The following is a 21151-nucleotide window of genomic DNA, read 5'->3' on the forward strand; positions in this document are numbered from 1 at the left end:
TTTTTGTCTTGTTTCCAGCCAAAATATCTAAAAATTCTTAAATCAAGAAGGATTTTTCTAGACAAGTAAAAATTATTGTCTTGTTTTCAGAAAAAACATGTCAAAATTAAGTGTTTTTGCTTGAAACAAGCAAAATAATCTGCCAATGGGGTAAGCAAAATAATCTTGTTTTCTGTTTGAAATAAGATTATTTTGTTTGTTTCAAGCAAAAACTCACTTAATTTTGACATGTTTTTTCTGAAAACAAGACAACAGTTTTTACTTGTCTAGAAAATCCTTCTTGATTTAAGAATTTTTTGATATTTTGGCTGAAAACAAGACAAAAAAACTAAGTAAGAAAAGCATTTTTTGCAGTGTATAGGTGCGGATACTTTATTTGAAGTAGTGGACTCGGGTGAAGTTTGAGCTCATCCGCACATCTCTACACTGACCTGAGTCGCCAGTAGCAAACAATGGAGCACGCTCTGCTGGACAAAATAAGTAATTACACCATTTAGAAGCATTTCATCTGTGTTATAGCTCTATAAAAATAAAAAAAAGTTCATATTGGCGGCATATTCGCCGATACCGATATATCTGCTACAGGCTCATATCGGCCGATAATATCGGCTAAACCAGGGGTAGGCAAGTTCGGTCCTAGAGAGCCGCAGTCCTGCATCTACTTACAACATGAATATGTCTTAAAGGGATAGTTCACCAAAAAATGAAAATTCTGTCATTATTTATTCACCCTTAGGTTGTTGTAAACCATGTATGAGTTTCTTTCTTCTGCAAAAAAAAAAAAAAAAACCTTCAATTGTTGGTAACATTTAATCCAATATCTGTCTGTTAGCAATTAGCATGAATTGTCAAAACACTCTATTGTGACTGAGACTCACATTCACTTGTGTCCGGCTCTCTAAATGGAGAACAGTGAATGGGAGGGTGTGTGTGATTGAGAGAGAGAGATGAGCGTATGCGGGTGTGTCAGGGTCAGTTTGGACTTTGTGAAGGGAAAAACGCTGACAATGTCATTCAGTCAGGCCCACACAGATACAATGACCCCAAAAACAATTTGGACACTTTATTTTCACTATTATCAACTAGTAAGAAACAGCATAGTATGTGCTTAGTATGTGCCTAAGCTGTGCCTATAGCCTGAACTATCTAAAGGTGGGGTCACATTTAACATTGCATGGTGAATTTTCACAGGCCAAATCCAGTCATTTGAAAAGGAATCCATGCAATTGGGAATTTAACATGAAGGCGAAATATTTCCCCACACAGATTTCACAACAAGTTCTATTTGGTCACGTTAACCATCAGAAAACGGCTTGGTTTGAATGTGATTTCTGTGGGAAAATGTCTGGATGGCTTTGCATTCTATAAAACATCAAAGCAAGTGACATCTGCAAATAAATAATAAATGTATTTTATATGTATATTTCATTTAAAATGATCATATTATTATTTAAAGCCCTACTTAATATATTGCTTGTTTAGACATTCTTCCTAGAAATTAAGACAAAATACTGATTAAAAATGTGATTTTTGGAATGGAAGAGAACTTGAAATCAATTCAAGTGTTTTTAAATAATAATTATAATGTTGCAAAACTCCTGTGCAAGATTACTGTTAATAATTATGTGATTCGCCAACAGCTATTGGGTGATGTGATACTGCAATCTGTGGGTGGACTATTAGGGTGAAAAGTAAAGAAGGATTTTTCACCTAGCGGTTTATTTACATAAGCAAACTACTCTCTATCGCTAATGACTCTGCCTTTTGTTTCTGTCGGCAGAGCAAACAAAACATCCGCTTTCATGTGAGGAGAAAGAGAGAGCGAGAGAAAGAGATACTGAAATCAGACAGAGCAAGACATAGGAGCGGTGTGATCTGGAGGAAAAGTCCGTTTGAGGCAGAACAAGCTGTTCGGGGATTGTTTTTTGGTAGTATTCCATGAGCAGGAGGGAACTGAGAGACAGAACGGGTCAGGCGGGCTGAGTGCGGAGCTACAGGGGCATTTCAGCTCCCCATTCCCCTCTTCCATCACCATCTGCTCCAACAGAATTAATAACTTCATTACCAATTCAATCTGCATCGGCTTCCTAAAATGAAAAAAATCAACAGGCGTCCACTGTGGAAATACAGTAGATACTTTGGAAGTTCTTTTCACTCTTACAGTGGCTACATATGGTTAACAATGGTATTCATAGTTCAGACATTAGTATTGTTTGCTAGCGTTTGTTTACCTTAAAGATCACACCTTTTTATGGTACTCTATTCTCTAGATATGTCTCAGGTCCCTCCTATAATGTAAGACAATGGGATGTGTTTGTGTGGGCGGAGCTCTCTCTTCAAATAAATGAATAACAATGAATAAAAAATTTAACAATTCTAACATTATTCAAAATACATAGTGACTGAGATAATCTTTGTCAAGGAGTACATTTAATTGTTCATAAAGAGTTCACAATTTGAACATTATTTTTTTTCCCTTTGAAAATGTATTTTCAAGATCAGAGGTAAATTCTGCAAGATGATATTCAAACTCTAATTAAAGCATTAATATTATAATTTAAAGTTATAATATTTAATGTTACAATGCTAATATATAGTTATATTATACTATATGATATTATTTATATGGAATATTATAATAGTAATATTTTAATATTATTATTTGATCATATTGAGTTCACAATTTGGATGTTCTTGTTTCTTTTGAAAATCACACAATGATATTCAAACAATAATCAAACAATGATATTAAATTATATATATATATAATTGTTTAATACTATACTACTATTAATAATTAAGTCCATCCATCCATCCATCCATCCATCTAATATTGTAATAATATCTGTTTAATATTAATAATAATTTAGTACTACTAATAGTAGTATTAGTAATAATAGTTAGTAAAATAATAATTAGTAAAAAAAAAAAACATAGCTTGAGCTGTAAGGGGCCATAAAACTGATTAACATGCAGAAAAATATGTTATTTTTGTGCCAGTGTTGCATCATATCTTGTATCGTTAGGACATTTTGTCCGTCTGACTGTTTAGAAAAAAAAACAGCACGTCTCCACATGATTCGAGTTCTCATTCATGTTATTATTTTCAATATAATATTTAGAGGTTAGGGTTAAGTATAGGCAATACTTTTTGAGATGCTTGCTTTAACAAGCAAATAGTTTTGCAGACTGAGAGATGTGGTTTGTACTGAAAATACCAAAATGCACAAAAAAATTAGTGATAAAGTGGAAAGCTACAAGAAATATAATCATGATCTTGTACACAAAATGACAGTCCAAAGCCTTGCACTTTTGAGTTAATTACCCCAGTCAAGAGCTCTTGAATTGCAATGAAAGTCCCAGACAACGGTTAACAGGATCTTGAGAGGCATGAATGGCTGGTTGGAGAAAAGCAGGACTGGTCAGGCCTGAGCCAGGAACAGTTCAAGTGCCCGAGCGCAGTCCAGTTGCACGGTAACTGTTGGATGAAGAGCCGAAGAGCATAAGATGATGTGTCACTGAGGGAGAAATGCTCCGCACAATAACACAAATGTGTGGAGTGGGCTCTCTGGTTTGCGACGAGTGCCAGAAATCTCGAGTGGTGACTGGAGATGGCGACTGACTGCGAGTGGCGAGTTGGCAGCAATACGGGAGGAAGGGTCCATCTGCACACATGCTGCCAAACAGAGGAAATGACAAACTAAATATGGTTCCAATAAAGTGTTAGAAATACCTCCTTCAGATGGACAAAGGTCGAGGCAAAACTTGTATGAGCGTTGATGACAAAATCACTAATTAACACAGGATTGTATAAGACATTGCATTCAAGAGAATGCATAAATAATTGTATGTCAGCCAGACGAGGTGAATGAATCAATGAATGAATGAGATTTGAAAACAGATGCTGCTTGTCCATGCAAAAGTCACTGCCATTATGCTAGGATGTTTAAAGTAGCTGCTAAAGCATTTCTGAGTGGTTGCTAAGATGGTTTTGAATACATTGCATTTTCTTTCAATGCAAGCCTAAAAGGTTTTATCTGGCTATTTTATTGTCTGACTAAGCAAAAATGGTCTAAACACTAAAGGTGCAAAACAAAACCCTGATGAATTTTCAAAAGAAATAATTTTAGTGGGTAAAAAAAAGTTATTTAATGTCAATAGTGTAGCAATGCATGATGCATGAAGCACAGATGTCAATGTCTTCCTATTGGTGAACATGTTACCATACCGAAATCTTTTTTCACACTAACATAAAACTCCTGATCACACAGATTCCTGTATTTTGACTGCAAAATTTCACTGATCAATGGTAAATGTCACACAAACAATTTGATGTATCTTTCAAGTCTATGTCCATGTTCTTTATGACGTGTTAAATTAACTTAAGTTGAGGATCTCTGTGTGAACAAACAAGTATATTCCATAACAAATACTGCAGCAGCCTCAGAGTACGTATTTTAAATATTGTCACAATTGTTTAGCTTTTATTAATTTGATTGATTATGATTTCACTGTCTTCTTGTCACAGTGCTGCTGTGTTGGAACGCGGATATGATGGAGAGAAACGAGGAACAGTCTTTATTTATTCACAAGGAAGGAAAATACACATAGCACGGGGAATCTACGATTAAGACAGGACGTAGGACTCAGGAAACACAGGGCTAATATACTCAGGGAATGTAATCAGGGAGAACTGAAACAGGTGGAGTAATTAATCAAAAACCATGGAAACTAATGAGGGAACACCTGAAATCAAAGAACACAATCAACACGAGGGGGAGGAAAACACAAGACACATGACTGACATTACTCCCCCCTCCCTGAAGGTGTGTCCATGCGCCACACAACATCCAACGGGGAAGGGGGGTGGGCGTTCTGGAGGTCCCTCAGGACAGGCTTACACGGGATGGTAGGCCTCCAGAGTGGTACCCGTTCCGGGACCCATGGTGGACCAGGCAGTTCAGGGAGCCATGGCGGATCAGGCAGACTAGGAAGCCATGGCGGAGTAGGGAACTCAGGGGGCCTGGCCTCGGCACTTGGACCGGCCTCTACGGCCGGATCCCTATAACTCCCCCAAAAAAAATAATTGGGGAAAATATCGGCCCATGAGGCCCTCCGTGGGCCTGACGCGGTACCTGTGGCCCTCCCTGGGCCAGATGTGGGAACAGCGGCCCTCCCTGGGCTTGACTCGGGAACAGTGGCCCTTCCAGGGCCAGACGTGGGAACAGCGACCCTCTCTGGGCCCAACTCAGGAACAGGAGCCCTCTCTGGGCTGGACTTAGAAACAGGGTTTCTTTCTGGGTTGGACTCCAAGTGAAGTCCAACCCAGACTTCACTGGCTGAAGCCGACACTGGAGCGGACTCAGGGGCTGGAGCCCAGTCTCTTCCTCCGTATTCTCCTTCTTAGAGCAGAGGTGACGGAGACTGCTGCTGTCAGCTGAGGGCTTGGGAGTGTGTTGGCCGGCGGGCTTGACAGTGGAACGGCCGGCGGTCTTGACTTCGGAGCGGCCGGCGGGCTTGAACATGGAGCGGCCAGCGGGCTTGACTTCGGAGCGGCCGGCGGACTTGAACATGGAGCGGCCGGCGGGCTTGACTTTGGAGCGGCCAGCAGGATTGAACATGGAGCGGCCGGCGGACGTGAACATGGAGCAGCCAGCGGGGTTGAACATGGAACATGGTTCACGGCTTGACTTCGGAGCGGCCGGCGACTCTGGGCTGAGGACCAGGGAGGAGCTTCGGAGAACTCGGGGGTACATTGGGTTGGGCAGGTGGTCGGAGCCGTTGGTGAGGTATGTGGGGGTTCCTGGCGTGGGGTGAGCTGGGGAGACACGATGCGTTCCAGAGGGGGCTGGGCGAGGAGACTTTAAATGATCCTTTACTTCTTCCACTTCGTAATCGGAACCGTTCAAATAAAGGTCGAGATCAATCAGCTCGATCAGGGGGAAATCACACGTCGGGAGATCGCAGCGGATTGTATCATCGTCCAGCCCCAGCTGGAAACATGCCCCGAGAGCGGCGTCGTGGAAAGCTCAAGGAATTCCTCCACATATCTCTCCAACTTCCGACCAGCCTGCCGCAAACACCACAGCCTGTCCTTAGCATCTGTCATCTTGTATCAGTCCTGTCTTCTGTCACGGTGCTGCTGTGTTGGAACGAAGGAACGCGGAGACGATGGAGAGAAACGAGGAACAGTCTTTATTTATTCACAAGGAAGGAAAACAAACATAGCACGGGGAATCGACGATTAAGACAGGACGCAGGACTCAGGAAACAGGGCTAATATACTCAGGGAACGTAATCAGGGAGAACTGAAACAGGTGGAGTAATTAATCAAAAACCATGGAAACTAATGAGGGAACACCTGAAATCAAAGAACACAATCAACACGAGGGAGAAACTAGGTCATGGAGCACGTGGGGGAGGAAAACACAAGACACAGGACTGACACTTCTAGTCTTATCTTGTCTGGTGTAGAACATTTCTGTGTCATGTCTGGTTTAATCTACTGATTTAGCTATGGTCACTGAACGAGCATCACCTTGTTGTTCCTTTACAATAGCTGCTTCCATTACAGATTTGCAGAAAACTTAAGCAATATTTTATACATGTCGATAAAAGAGACGGCGTTTCTGTTAACCGATGTTATGCAACTAAAGCGTTTTTTTCCTCTCGCAATAAGTCACGCTGATGGATTTTAGTAGGGTTATGTATATCACAGCCACTGCACTAACCATTATTTAATCTAAGGAGACATATGCGTGTATCTTTACAGAAGCAACATGGAGAGTTCTGTGATGCTTCTAAAACGTGCTGCGGCGTGGCTGGTATAAACAGCATTGACTAGAGTGGCCGCGGTCAGCTCTGGTGGCCGTGTTGGAGCCGTAATGCAGTGTAAACAAGGAGTCATCCAAACATTAATGGCAAGGGAAACCCCATATACTTGAGATACTTATACTTTCTTGAAGGTTATAGTACGTTGAAGAATGATCATATGACTTTTTATGTACACCATTTGACCTAAACATTGACCTAAAAACTGCATTTCCATTGCATTTTCAATAACTAATAAAGCTGTGCTATTATTCTGCAAACACAGAAAAAAGTTGATATATCGCTAAACACAATAGCAGCGATACCTATACAGGAATAACTAAGTTAAATTACACACTGAAATTCATTGAACAACAGATAATGACATTTTTTATTTTTTGCTTTTAATACACCTCTATTTTTAGTTTCTCATAAAAACTAAGAGAGATGTAATGTTTCGACATCCCATGAGTCAAAACCAGGTTATCATGGAAACCAAAACGTGCTCTCTGACATGAGTTTGGATAGAAGAGTGAAAATGAAGAACAACTTTTGCTCTCCTACATTGTGTTTGCATGCAATACACAAAAGACATTACATTTGCTTGTAGGGGGAGTAACAAGCCAAATCAGGGTTGTAATTTAATTTCTAAAAAAAGGAATTACAGGGCAGATTTCTAAATAAGGTGTTGGAGTGAGAGGGGAATTGTTCATTTGTGTGGCACCTGCTTCAAGTCTGAAGCCCAGGAGTATTCCAGGACAGATAATTCCACACATTCACACGGGATGTTATTATAACTTCGGCGAGGTTAGAGGAAGTCACCGCGGCAATTACTCACCTCCCACCAGCCTCATTAAACCTCTGACCAACCACGGCTCCTCATCATACACACAGCGCAACGAGATGGCCAATCAGGGAGCAGACAGGCGGCATGCCGCCACCCACACAGTGACAGTGTATTGAGAGGTTGTCTGTCTGAGCACCTGAAATACATTTGTTTATTCACAATGTGTCGCCTGGCCAGACGGGGAGGAGGCTCGTCTCTTCTCTGCGAGATGGAGAGGAGGGCAGGGCTTAACTCGCGCTGGAGACGGCCTCGCTTCCAGGGACTGTGATCATATGCTGCTTTTAGAAAATGTATCTGTATGGTGATTTACGAGTAAAACGCCTGCTGAATGACGGAGTGTTGCTTTTTTGTAGCCGTAGGATCATCCTTAGCACTATTTTATATATATATCCTGTCACGAAACCACAGGAAAATGGTACAATTAAAGGGATAGTCCATCCAAAAATGACAATTCAGTTATCATTTACACACCGATGTGTTCTCTGCGAGATGGAGAGGAGGGCAGGGCTGAACTAGCGCTGGAGACGGCCTCGCTTCCAGGGACTGTGATCATATGCTGCTTTTAGAAAATGTATCTGTATGGTGATTTACGAGTAAAACGCCTGCTGAATGACGGAGTGTTGCTTTTTTGTAGCCGTAGGATCATCCTTAGCACTATTTTATATATATATCCTGTCACGAAACCACAGGAAAATGGTACAATTAAAGGGATAGTCCATCCAAAAATGACAATTCAGTTATCATTTACACACCGATGTGACATTTAAAACTTGATGGCTTTTTTTCTTACATGCAGCACAAAGAGAGATATCTCTTATCATATCATATTGAATGTTCAAGCTGCTCTTTTCCACACAATGAAAATGAATGGGGACTGGGATTTCAAAAATGACCCAAAAATGATTAAAAAAAAAATAGTCCTTTGTGCTCAAATACATCTATCATTTGTGTGATTTGTATATTGCATTTGGCACCCCAAATCAGCATGGTTATTGTAAACCGAAACGGAAATTAGTGTTGGTTAATTGAATTAAATCTGAATTAAAACTAAATATAAATATCAGTTGAAATTTAAACTTTGAAAACTTGGCAACCTGAAATAAGAAAAGTTAAAGTTGAAGTACTAAAATCACAGAAGTATATAACAAAATTACTAAAATTTGAACTAAAATTAAAATAAACTTAACAATAAAAATAAAAAACTTTAAAATAAAGCTAAGTGACTGAAGCAGCAAACACTAAATCAGAAGTAGAAAAGAAAAAGCGTATCAAATACATTACTAAAACTTAAAATAAATATAAAAATAACAAAAATAAATCTAAGTGAATAAAAAAGCTCATTCAAAATATTAACAAATATTATACTATATAAATATTATATAATATTAAAATACTGCTCAAAACCAATGGCATTGGAATTACTTATGTCAAAGCTGGAATGACATATCTTGCCTTGTCATATTTGGATATGTACAAACATGAATAAGACTTGAAATATTATAATTAAATAACTTACAATTTTAGCCTTTTTAATCACACAAAATTATATGATTTAAAAAGACTTGGAAATAGTGTACAGATCTTATAGACTACTGTTATGGCTACCATTCACTTTCATTGTGAATGAAACAGCAGCGTGAAAATTCTGCTTGATGTCTCCTTTTGTGTTCCAATGAAGAAAAAAACATACAAGTTTGGAATGACCTGACACTGAATAAATGATGACATAATTCCCATTTTTTGAATGAACTGTACATTACACACACATATATATATATATATATATAAGTAGGCCTGTCTGTAGTTCCCATGTCTGAAGGAGAACTGACGTGCAATCATTCCCATTACACAGGAGAACCATTTGCCCACATGATTGTCACAAACGCTTCCAAACAGAAAAACTTGAATGTCAAGAAAGGAAATTCATTCTTACAAACTTAATTTTTTGTAACTTGTGTACGAGACATCAGTCATTTTTCATATATTTCTGACATGTAGTTACAAACTTTATTGGAACCACTGGGCTCCCCTGTGAACCAATAGGACCACAGCTAGAACAACTGAGAAAGAAAGTGCACGTAAACAAATAGCCTGCGAGATTAAGAAAGGATGAAAGAATATTGACTTAATATTGAGCAATTAAAGTGTGTCTCATCCCCGGTTGTTTAAACACAGCGTCCCCATGCACAGCCTGATGAATCTGCCTCTAGATCCCGCCGGAGCAGAGCGCTGATGACTAACATGATATTTTTACTCAGTAATTATGTAACTCATCGGAAACGCAGCACAAGTGTGAAACACATGGAAGGTGCAGATACGGTCCACACGATCCAGGAATTGTTTGCCCACCAAAGTGTTTCTGACACCTTTTGCTTTGCACATTATGTCCAGGATTGTCCGTGCCAAAGCGCTGCTTTAAGCAACCTTTATTTTAAGGCTTTGTTCTTGATAATATTCAGATTAAATACACTGACTTGCATTAACAGGCTTGAAGATTCATTATATCAAAGAAGAACATTCATGAAGTCACAGAGGTTATAACGAGTCTGTAAAACATCAAATTAGGAGGAGACAGCATCTGCGTTTCGAAGACTTTTTTGGGAGATGTGACGTACCTTAATGTCAACCAGTAACCAGTGTCTCCAGTACGCGCGAGAAGGTTTCTGACGACTAGGAGCATCTGGATCCACCATTAATAGAGTGTATTTCTTCTCCTAGAAAGAAAGAAAGAAAGAAAGAAAGATGAAAACATTACATGTGTTTTGTTTTTTGTTCTCATCATCACTTTCCTCCTGCTATTTCCTTCAGAAGCATCATTTACTTTAACTATCGCTGAAAACCCAGCGTTTTTATCAAGTGACGTACGGAAGAAAACTTTAATTAGTTACTGATAATCTCAGACCACCTTCCATTCTCACACATTCACCAAATCACAATCTGTCTGCGAAGTTTTCTTTACTTTCTCTCCCTCTCTCTCTTTCTCTCTTTTTTTATGAAAAACACTTCTCCATAAACAACCTGGCACATATTTTGGGTGCTACACATTAACAATGACTGACCAACTTAATTGCTCCAACTACTCATCTTTGCAAGTCCCCGTAAAGTTGAAGAATTGGGAGAGCAGATTGAATTATTGCGTGAGCACATTTGTCATCCCTGGTGCCGAGCCCAAAATCTGCCAGACCATATGATAGCGTTATTATTATACGCCTCTCTCAAGAAAACAGTGCTGTCAATCACGATTGTTGCCATGCAACAATAGCCCCTCCCCACAACATCAAGACTAAGACGGAGACAAAAGTGAAACACTGTAGAAATTGAACCCATATGGCATATACAGGAAAATAAAACTCATTAAACTCATAAAACGGTGACAATAAAATAAAATACCCAAAAATTAGGTTTCCATTATAAAGCATACAAATTTAAATTATTATACAAATTAAACATATTAAAATAAAGCCTTATATTAAACAGAGGTAATTTTTAAATGATTTTATTGAGTTTAAGTTTACACGTTTTTTATTATTTTATTTTTGCCAGTCCAGGAAACCCATTTTCTGATTTCCTCTGCAGCCTCAAGGCAATTTATAATCAACTCTAATCATACAAGCCTATGTTTAAGCAACTAAAGCATGCAAATAAAAATCCCTGATAATTCTAAGGTCTCTAGAGCCTAAATCCTCTGCTCACCTGACATAAGCTCAAACAACCATAAGCCTAATAATAGGATGATGTTTAAGTTTAAGTGATAGCAGCTCCAGGTGATATTCAAAGAGGCAGAACAATGCTGCCTCCTCCACGGGCTGTCACTGTAAACCCTGACTGGATCTCACTGATCTGACCCCCTGTGGACAGATTAAATACCCTCCTCAGACCTGTTGCCGAAAATGCGATTTTTATCCAAACGGCCATGATGAAGGGCTGATGAAACCTTTGGAAGTGAATAAATAATTAGTAATACTTGCTAAAGCAGCACTTAAATAAATATCAGGAGTTTAATGTTGCATTACATACACCTTTAATCATACTGTCATTGGGGGCTCGTCCGAGATATGGAACATAATAAATATACACAGTACACAAATATATTATGTAAACAAAAACTTTTATTTTACACTTAACGCACAGATCTATTTATACAGTACATATCAATTGACATAAATTGCAATATTTGACACATACACTTTTCACCAGTATATCGTGAATGATAAGATATCGCCCATCCCTAACACACACACTGGATTCAGAAAGTATTCAGACCCCCTTCACTTTTTTCAATTTTGTTAGTTGCAGCCTGATACTACAATTGTTTAAATTCATTTTTAGTTCAAGCACTTTTGGCAGCAATTACAGCCTTGAGTCTTTTTGGGTATGACTCAATAAGCTTTACACACCTGGATTGGGGGATTCTGGATTCTTCTATGCAATCCTCTCAAGCTTGGTCAGGTTGGATGGGGACTGTCGGTGGACCGCCAATTTCAGGTTTCTCCAGAGATGTTCGATAGGGTCATAAGTCAGGGCTCTGGCTGGGCCACTCTAGGACATTCACAGAGTTGTCCAAGGCAACACAGGAGTGGCTTAGGGTCATTGTCATGCTGGAAGGTGAACCTTCGGCCCAGTCTGAGGTCCTGAGAGCTGTGGAACAGGTTTTCATTGAGGATATCTCTGTACTTTGCTCCATTCAGCTTTCCCTCAACCCTGACCAGTCACCCAGTCCCTGCCGCTGAAAACACCCCCACAGCACGAGGCTGCTACCAGCACACTTTACTTTTGGGATGGATGGCACCAGGTGATGAGCAGAGCTGGTTTCCTTCAAACATGATGCTTAGAAATGAGGTTCATCAGACCAGATAATCTTGTTTCTCACAGTCTGAGGGTCCTTTAGGTGCTGTTTTGTAAATTCCAAGTGTGTCTTCCCTGAGGAGAGAATTGAGTTTGGCCAAATCGCCATAAAGCTCAGATCGGTGGAGTGTTGCAGTGATGTTTGTCCTTCTGTAGGTTTCTCCTGTCTGCATATATGATCATGGAGCTCAACTAGAGTGACCATCAGTTTCTTGGTCACCAGTCTAGACAAGGCCCTTCTCCATCAATCGCTCAGTTTGGCTGGGCGACCAGCTCTTGGAAGAGTCCTGGTTGTGCCAAACTTCTTCCATTTGAGAATTATGGAAGCCACTGTGCTCTTGGGAACCTTCAGTGCAGCAGAAATTGTTTTGTAGTCTTCCCCAGATCTGTGCCTCGATACAATCCGGTCTCTGAGCTCTGCAGGCAGGTTCTTTGATCTCATGGCTTGGTTTTCGCTCTGATATGCATTGTCAACTGTGAGGCCTTTTATAGAGAGGTGTGTGCCTTCCCAAATCATGTCCAATCAATTTCATTTACCACAGGTGGACTCCAATCAAGGTGTAGAAACATCTCAGCAATGATCAAGAGAAATGGGTAGCACTTGAGCTAAATTTGAAGTGATGTTGCAAAGGGTCTGAATACTTATGTAAATGGGATATTTCAGTTTTTTCTTTTTAATAATTTACAGACATTTCTAAAATTCAGTTTTCACTTTGTCATTATGAGGTACGGAGTGTAGATTAATGAGAGAAAAAAGAAAGAATTTAAACAATTGTATCAAGCTGCAACATAACAAAATTGAAAAAAGTGAAGGGGGTCGATTGATATGTTGAAAGAGATCTGTGACTGGAGATTTGTGATTGGCTAAAACGCTCAATGCTCTAACACGTTACATTTGTAAATATGCGTTTGAAAGCAGCCATATATCAGCAGGTACCGGAAGTACCAATACCTTTGACAACACTACTATATTGTATATATTTACATTTTTATGACATCACATCACATCACTATATAACAATCAAGCAGTTGAGATTTGCAATACTATACAGTACATACCGTTTAATGAATGTATGTATGCAGCTAAGGTTGTATCCAGTCTTATGCCAACATGTGTAATGTTTACTTTCAAAAACAGTGTGATACTTGCATATTTTAAAAGTACATATATATGTTTTCTTTTATTTACAGTGTTGCACACTTGTCTGCTAAACTTTCATTGTAAGTGCATTACTATAAATGTCTTTAATTGCTTTTTACAAATTGACTGACAAGTTGTAATTATATTCCATGGTAAATGACAGCATGCCACCGATACTGTTAATAGGGCTAACGTTGTATTTAAATGCAAGAATATTCCTTTAATAATTTGACTAGAGTACTTTAATGTACATGCTTCATTGTACGTGCTTGTGTGCAGTTTCAAAACTTTCATGATGGTGAATAGGTCCAAACTTTTATTCGTTATTCTGGTCTCAACAATCATATTATTGTAACATCAATACACTACTGACATTAGGACCTATTTTCAGTGTTTCCCCTAAAAAATGTGGAGAAAGCACATGCATTATGTGGGTGTGTGTCGCTGGGGTAGAGAATATATGTGTGTATGTGTATAATTAATGTGCATTTAGACAGATGGAGGAAGCAAATGCAGAGGAAAGAGAGGACAGGGAGGGAAGGTGTGAAGAGATGCAGTCTTTCCCCCACCAGCTGGGACAGGGTATGGTTTAAGTGTACTCAAAAACAACATAATATCTTACTATTTTTGGATTTAAGTCATTTTCATTTGTCTTTCATGAACAAGTTCTGATCGTTGGTGGACATCATACTTGTTTAAGATGCATTTAAGTCATGTAGGGACCAGAATGGCCTAGAAATCAAGCAGAACACAATAACACACACTGCACAGCAACATTTCCACTTTCTGAGGAAAGAGCCCAGAAAGACCAAGGCTCAAAATCAAGAATTCACGTCACTTTGATTGACATTTCCTTTTAGAGATTTCACAATAGCATGTTCTATACTGTATCTTACACTATAATGCAATTATTTTAAATTATGCTCTGCTGGAGCCATGGCCTAGCTGTTAACATGCTTCAAATTTTAAGGACCAACAGTGTCCCTTGAGGGAAAAATGGTTTATAATGCTGGTTAACCAGCAATGGAAATAAGTCCCTGGTGTGTTTCAGCCTTTGGACTGTGTCTTGGGCTTTTTCTTCTAGTTATTACTGCTATGTTCGGTTGCATACGTTTTTTTGCTTTGAAAAACACAAGACACGGCAAAGGAATGGGGAATAAATGCACAGCCTTGAAATGCGTATTTAAAAGTTCAACTTATTTGTTTTTAGAATGCTGTGCCATGCGCAAGATGCGAGTGTAACGGTCAAACACGTCCATCTAGCAAGTTTACATTGAAAAACAATTGAAAAGCAACACAGTGGTATGGAAAAATATCAGTGATCTCACAGTTTTCTTTGTTTGAGGCCAGCAAAATTTTGGGAACCAGGACTTGGAGATCAGTCTAGGGTTTTTGTTGTGTGTAAAGCACAAGAAATTGAAATATATTTTCTAAACAAAAATAAAGTGAACTTTTAAAACAAATACCAAATCAAATAAAAAACATAAATGAATGAATAATACAAATAAAATAAACACTTTATATAAACAAAGACTTTGCCTAGGCCTGGCCGATAAAACGGTATCGGTATTTATCGACGGTACACCTTCATCGATAACGATGAAGATTTAGAAAAAATGTTCGATATTGCGCACGATATAGGCACGTGCTATGAGTGACGCAGACAGTCTACGAACACATGCTGAAATGAGTGGTGTGCCTGCCTGTGATGAGGAGATTGTGAACAAAGAATGAATAATAGTCAAATTTAAAATAAAAAAAACTGCATTTGAATGCAAAAACGGTGCAATCGAATGTTATGTGTGCGTCCGGGAGCCTTATCAGTGGCGCACGAGATGCGGTGATGATGTAAGTGACGTTGTTGCATTTTAAATAATGTTTTGTTAGGCTAGACCGCGAGATGCGCCGCTGCTGCGTTATGCATTCAAAATATTAGAGAAATATAGTAGCTCAATGCAGAGGAGATCTTAATTAGGTTAAAACCGAAACCAAGCCAGTCACACTGAACGTATATTCAGCGCATTTTTTAGACGGACAAATATGACTGCTGCACTCGCGTCTCACACAAGAGATGTAGCCATGCAAAGTTAAAAAAATTTTAACTTTTAGAAAACACATTGCAAATTTGTGAAGGTTTATTCCATTTCACTGCGTCTCATTTCACTTATGTTTTTAAATGCAATCTGCGTGAATGGCGCTTCGGCTCTTTGTATTAAGCAATGCATAAATACATTATGCTGTTTTGTTCATAATTGTTTATGCAATTTACAAAATTGTATTTGATTTATATATGTTAATTTAGACGTTACGCACGTCTTTTATAGACAGTTGTTATTTCATTGCACTGAATAAACAATTTAATGCGCTGCATTATTTTGCTCATTGCGCCCTCCTGTGGCCTCGGGAGACAAGACAAAAGTTTCCTTAAGACTTATTTAATCTGCATATAAAACATAAGAAAGGAGATATTTGTTTAAATTTTATTTTGTGTTTGACTGTTAAAACAAAACAAAAAAAATTTTTTCTTAATAAATTGAGTAAATTTAAAATACAGTGGTTAAATTAAAAAAAATTATATTGCTCTTTGTTTTAAAAAGGGTTATAGAAAATGTCAATAACTATCGATACCGAACGATATGAAACATTATATCGTTGATACGTTTTTCGCCCAGCCCTAACTTTGCCTGTGCTTTTTTTTTGTTTACATGTTTTCTTTTCTTTCAGCATGTCCACATTTTCCAAAAGAAAATGCAGCTTGTGCAGAAAATGCATTTGAAGCAAAAACAGAATGATCTGATTTTAGCTTTGTGAAATTATGCTAACTAGGCCTACATAAAAGAATGAGAATGCAAATTCACTCTCTGACAGTAGGTGGTGCTTATAGAACAGCCGCAATACAACTTTTCCTTGGTTACTGCTCTAAACAAAGCAGCGCTGCGCTTATAAACACTACTTTAATATGCATTATACAGAGGCAAGATGAAAAAAAATATATATATACCATCAGTCAATCAGTTCCCCTTGAGATACATTCATATAAAACCCCACCCCACATTGTATCATGATTCGTTTAACATCCAACTTGAATCATCACATATTTTCATTGATTTTAAACTCGGGATGCATTATTACATACTTAATACAAGGTCATTTTTTTCAAACAGTAATAATAAACAATTTTTTTGTTCACAATATGATCTATACCACGCATAGAGAAAGTAGGTTGAATTTTCATTCCCTGCCAACTTTAATTTAGATGCATTACCTCATACACACTAGACTTGAAGGCTAACTAGTCCATAAAATCAACTGAATTTTACAGTACTACAGACAATCCTAACTATTTATAGATTTAAATTTTGGCATCACACCAGAACACAAATGAAAGCTCACATCAGGGGTTCTGATTCTTGCCTGGAGGTCTTTTGAAGACTGCAGTATGATAGGAGTAATTTGATGTGTACGCGTTATAGTAAGAAACAGTGAACATGGAACATAGAACATGCAACATAGTAGGTCTGTCTTGAAACGCTCAGCATTGAGTCTGAGACATGTAGCCTGACCCGTTTGACTTTAGCCATGGCAGTCAATGCAATGTTACAATTGAATTGCTCACTTATTCAATTGTGAAAATGAAAACCAATACCTTCTACCAAGAATATACAATTAATATGCTATTCTAAAAGAGTTTTGGAAACTATAGCCTGGAAGTTAGCTTTAAGTATCAATCTTGAAGTATGCAATTTGAATTCTGTGCTTGGGCACTAGTTACGCATTACTTTTTATGAGCCAATACACTATGGAAATGGGGTTATTCCAGTAAGAAACTGCGACAAACATGTAGGTAATGAAGGAATGGGAAAACAAAGTAGCTAAGATGAAGAGAGAAAAGAAGTACAGAGAAATCAAGGCCCCATTGTGAGTTTATAAGTTCATGGTTTATCCCTGACCCGATACCAAGCCGTCTTGTCCATTCAAAAGCCTATAAATATCCATTCTGCTTTATCCTTCCCTCTCTCTCCATAAACACACACACAGACAACCATAAACACACACACACACAAACACACACTTGGGACCCGCAGCTAACGCAACGCAATCAATCCCAAATCCCTCTTTAAGCAGTGAAAACACTTGAACTGGTTGGGTAATTAACAGGTATCTGTGTTGTGATTAAGATACAGAGACGGCTTAAGGATCATCGACTGTAGCTTAGTGCAAGGTTAGCCGATCAATGAGTAAATACAGGGGAAATTGGCCCATTAAAAAGAGCACCAGATGAATACTGATCTCAAAAATGGAGAACAATTACATCTAACAAATGGTGGAAAAAAGTTTCCAAGATCTCAAAACCTAGCAAACCTAGACAGCATATTTTGGCATTATAGACCCAAAGATGATTGTTAAAATGTGCCAATGATTCCCAAAAGAGCTGAGACACAGACAAAACAAAAACAATCTATATTTCATTGTGTATGTGTCAATCAACTAACTAGCTCCCCATTACATGAATCAGTAAATCGTGAACACAAAGGGCAATGACGCACCAAACATTAGGACACTGATGAACTGATAGATTATTATAAATTTGCTACCAATTTGCCTAAACTTAAAATAGTTACTGTATAATTTGTCATTAGACTGTGTTGGCAAGACTGACAGGGCTCAGCATTGAAATGTAACAAGCAATATTCTTCTCGCACCCTTTACTATCGTGCTGTTTTGTAAAAGGTGCTCAATTATTAATAAACTCTTTCATTAAAGTAACAGTATTCCTTCTGCACATTTATTCTTGGCTCAGTCTTGACTTAATCATCATTACACAGCACTGAAAAGTAAGGAGCAGTACAGAGACCACCTGAGGACACTTGTAAACAAGAGAGTTTATACGTGTTTGGAGACAAGCTACAAGAGTAAGGAGAAAATGAAGTGAACAGTATTGGGAAAAAAAGACAAAGGGATGCAAAAGGACAGAAGAAGAAAGGACAAAGGAAGAGGACAGAGGAGTAGAGTGGAGGTTTGGAGAGGAGGGCTGGTTTGGGCTGCTATCAGGACAGGGGATGGGATGGGGCTGCTCTCAGGGGTCAAAGGGGTTTAAGGTCAGAGCAGGGGCAGTAATTGAATCCAGTCTGTGGTGGAAAAAGGGACAGTGGAAATGCTGAGATTAAACTGGGACAGGAAACACACACACACTTGAACACCTCTGTTTCACTCTGTCCTCATTTCCCACACACACACATAGGTCACTGTTTTAAAAGAGAACATTTAGGGTTAGGAAAAATGTCCCTTACTGTCAATACTGGTCTGTACCTTCAGATATCTTTGCTTAATGAGTGACTAAAGAATAAAACCAAGACACAGGACGAGCTTCATCTATTAAAAGTGAAACACTGGCTACGTATAACTATAAAAATTGTACTCCACTTAGTTCAACGATCTAGATCTTTATTTATTCTCATTTATATCTTATATATTATTTAAATCTCACAACCAGGGCTGGTGTTTCAGCAATTATTTACTCGCCCTCAGTTGTTTTTTTAGTGGATTTTCTACGATTCTTTATCGAAGAGCTCTTTTCGATACGATGACAAAAATTAAAAACATAACAAAACAAAACAAAAAAACACTGAAACATTAAGACAGACACTGTATATAATAAAGGTAAAAAAAGAAGTAAAAAAATAAAAAATAGCAGCTGTGATTGCCAGAAAAAAAGAAAAAAAGAAAAAAAAAGTATCAGCATTTCTACAGTTCTACATACTGTTAAAATCAAATTTAATAAAGTAAAGCATTTTACTAAAGTTAAATTTACAGTAAAAATCATTAAGTAAAATAATATTTATATACTAAAAATCTGTTTTTACCTGTTTTTTTTTATAATATACTAACAACAACCATCTGAAAAACACAGGTGGAAATGAGAAAACCACATGTAGACTCAAAGCTCACCACAAATAGCTTTTTCACAAGCTGAAATAAATACTAATGTATAGTATTATACCTATAAATATAGGTGCTCTGTGTCATACACACAAATACAAAACATCATGATAACACACGACACTAAAATAATGTAATAAACATGACTTTAATTTGAACATTACCCTAATGTACACAGCTGATAGCAAAAGACTAAAAAACATAGTTATTCCAATGAAAAACATCAAATCAATAGTGAATTCTATGAATTCTGTACAGTTTCTCACTTCAAATTGTAAGATGACTTATTCGTTTCCACTTCCAAATACTAAATTTTAAGTTTTGTACTGTAAAATTACATTAGATCTATCAAAATGTTTAACCGTAACCAACCACAGCTGTCAAATTTCATTTGCAATTATTTAAAATAGTCACAACAAAACATGGTATTCCAGGTTTGAAATCAATGCATTCTAAATGCTACTGTTTTTTGCCCAGAATAAGTTTAGGCATCTGAAAGTGTCAATCAAAATTAAGAGCTACTGCAAAAAAGCCACTTATAAATGTAAAAATATGCTCTATGCTTCATATAAAAGTTCTTGAATGGACAAGAGCAGCTAATAATTCTGCAAAATTCTCCTTTTCATTTCCTCAAAGAAATTTTTTACAGGTTTTGATCAACATGACTGATTTTATTTTATATTTGTGTGTCTTGCTCAAGGGCAACATGGCAAATATTCAAGGTTCACTTATTTTTTATAGTGAACCACCTTTCGGATATCCAGTCTTGAGCAAAGTTTCCCTGTCGAGGAACAAAAACCCTGGTGTCCTGTACGACAGTCAGACATATTGTCCACATTTACAAAGACAGTTGCAGATTGTGCGCAGCATGTATGCTTGAGTTTAGCATTTGCAAATGCTCGTTTGTGTTTGTGTGTGTGTGTGTGTGTGTGTGTGTGTGTGTGGGAGAGAGTGAATAGTCATGGGCTCTCATAAGCAGAGCTCCTGCCATGCCACCACCCACCGCTGTAACCTGAACTTCATATCATCCTGCACAAAAAGGCTCTAGAGATGCAAACGCAGCACGTCGAAAAGTGATTACAGTTATTACTGAATGGCTGTGGGTGACAAGAGTGTGGTGCGCTGCTAAGTGTTGGTTTCCTGCTATTAACAGACATGGACTTCCAGCTATTCGTCTCTTACTAACACTAATATGGCATGGCAGGGGCAGGAGTGGACGCGCAGAGCAATCAACATTAGAGATGCCACAGTGAAGGGTTAGTAATGCAGAAACAGCCTGGAAACACAGAATGGACGATATAAAGTCCTAGAGGGTAGGTGGGGATGAAGAGGGAAAATGGATATAAAAGTTTGCAATACAATTTTGGAAACAACATTTTACTTTGGGAAGCACTCACATTGAAATTCTGGCCAAATTACATCAAGCTTTATTAAAATGAATACATATACATACAGTGGGTACGGAAAGTATTCAGACCCCCTTAAATTTTTCACTCTTTGTTATATTGCAGCCATTTGCTAAAATCATTTAATTAATTTTTTTTTCTTCTTTATGTACACACAGCACC

The 21151-nt window shown here is 38.1% G+C and overlaps 1 protein-coding gene and 1 long non-coding RNA gene across 4 annotated transcripts in view; one reads left to right on the forward strand and one right to left on the reverse strand.

Annotated features, from left to right (window-relative positions):
- pebp4 (phosphatidylethanolamine binding protein 4) overlaps window positions 1–21151 on the reverse strand; it is a 118051-nt gene that overhangs the window by 59471 nt on the left and 37429 nt on the right. The window contains exons 4-6 of one of the 3 annotated variants that reach the window (XM_016515696.1): window positions 10273–10371; window positions 3326–3676; window positions 1634–2087 (exon numbers count right to left, since the gene is read on the reverse strand). In XM_016515696.1, the coding sequence (XP_016371182.1) occupies window positions 3371–3676; window positions 10273–10371 (405 nt within the window). In that variant the 3' untranslated portion in view covers window positions 1634–2087; window positions 3326–3370. Of the gene's footprint in view, window positions 1–1633; window positions 2088–3199; window positions 3677–10272; window positions 10372–21151 lie in introns of those variants that run through there. The other 2 variants (XM_016515697.1, XM_016515698.1) reach the window with 2 other exon arrangements.
- LOC107710845 (uncharacterized) overlaps window positions 20374–21151 on the forward strand; it is a 5724-nt gene continuing 4946 nt past the window's right edge. Inside the window, exon 1 of the long non-coding RNA XR_001636640.1 lies at window positions 20374–20386. This is a non-coding gene — a long non-coding RNA (uncharacterized LOC107710845). The remainder of the gene's footprint in view (window positions 20387–21151) is intronic.

The sequence above is a fragment of the Sinocyclocheilus rhinocerous genome, unplaced genomic scaffold, assembly GCF_001515625.1.
Source record: "Sinocyclocheilus rhinocerous isolate Xijiao unplaced genomic scaffold, SAMN03320098_v1.1 scaffold1198, whole genome shotgun sequence".
Classification (NCBI taxonomy): domain Eukaryota; kingdom Metazoa; phylum Chordata; class Actinopteri; order Cypriniformes; family Cyprinidae; genus Sinocyclocheilus; species Sinocyclocheilus rhinocerous.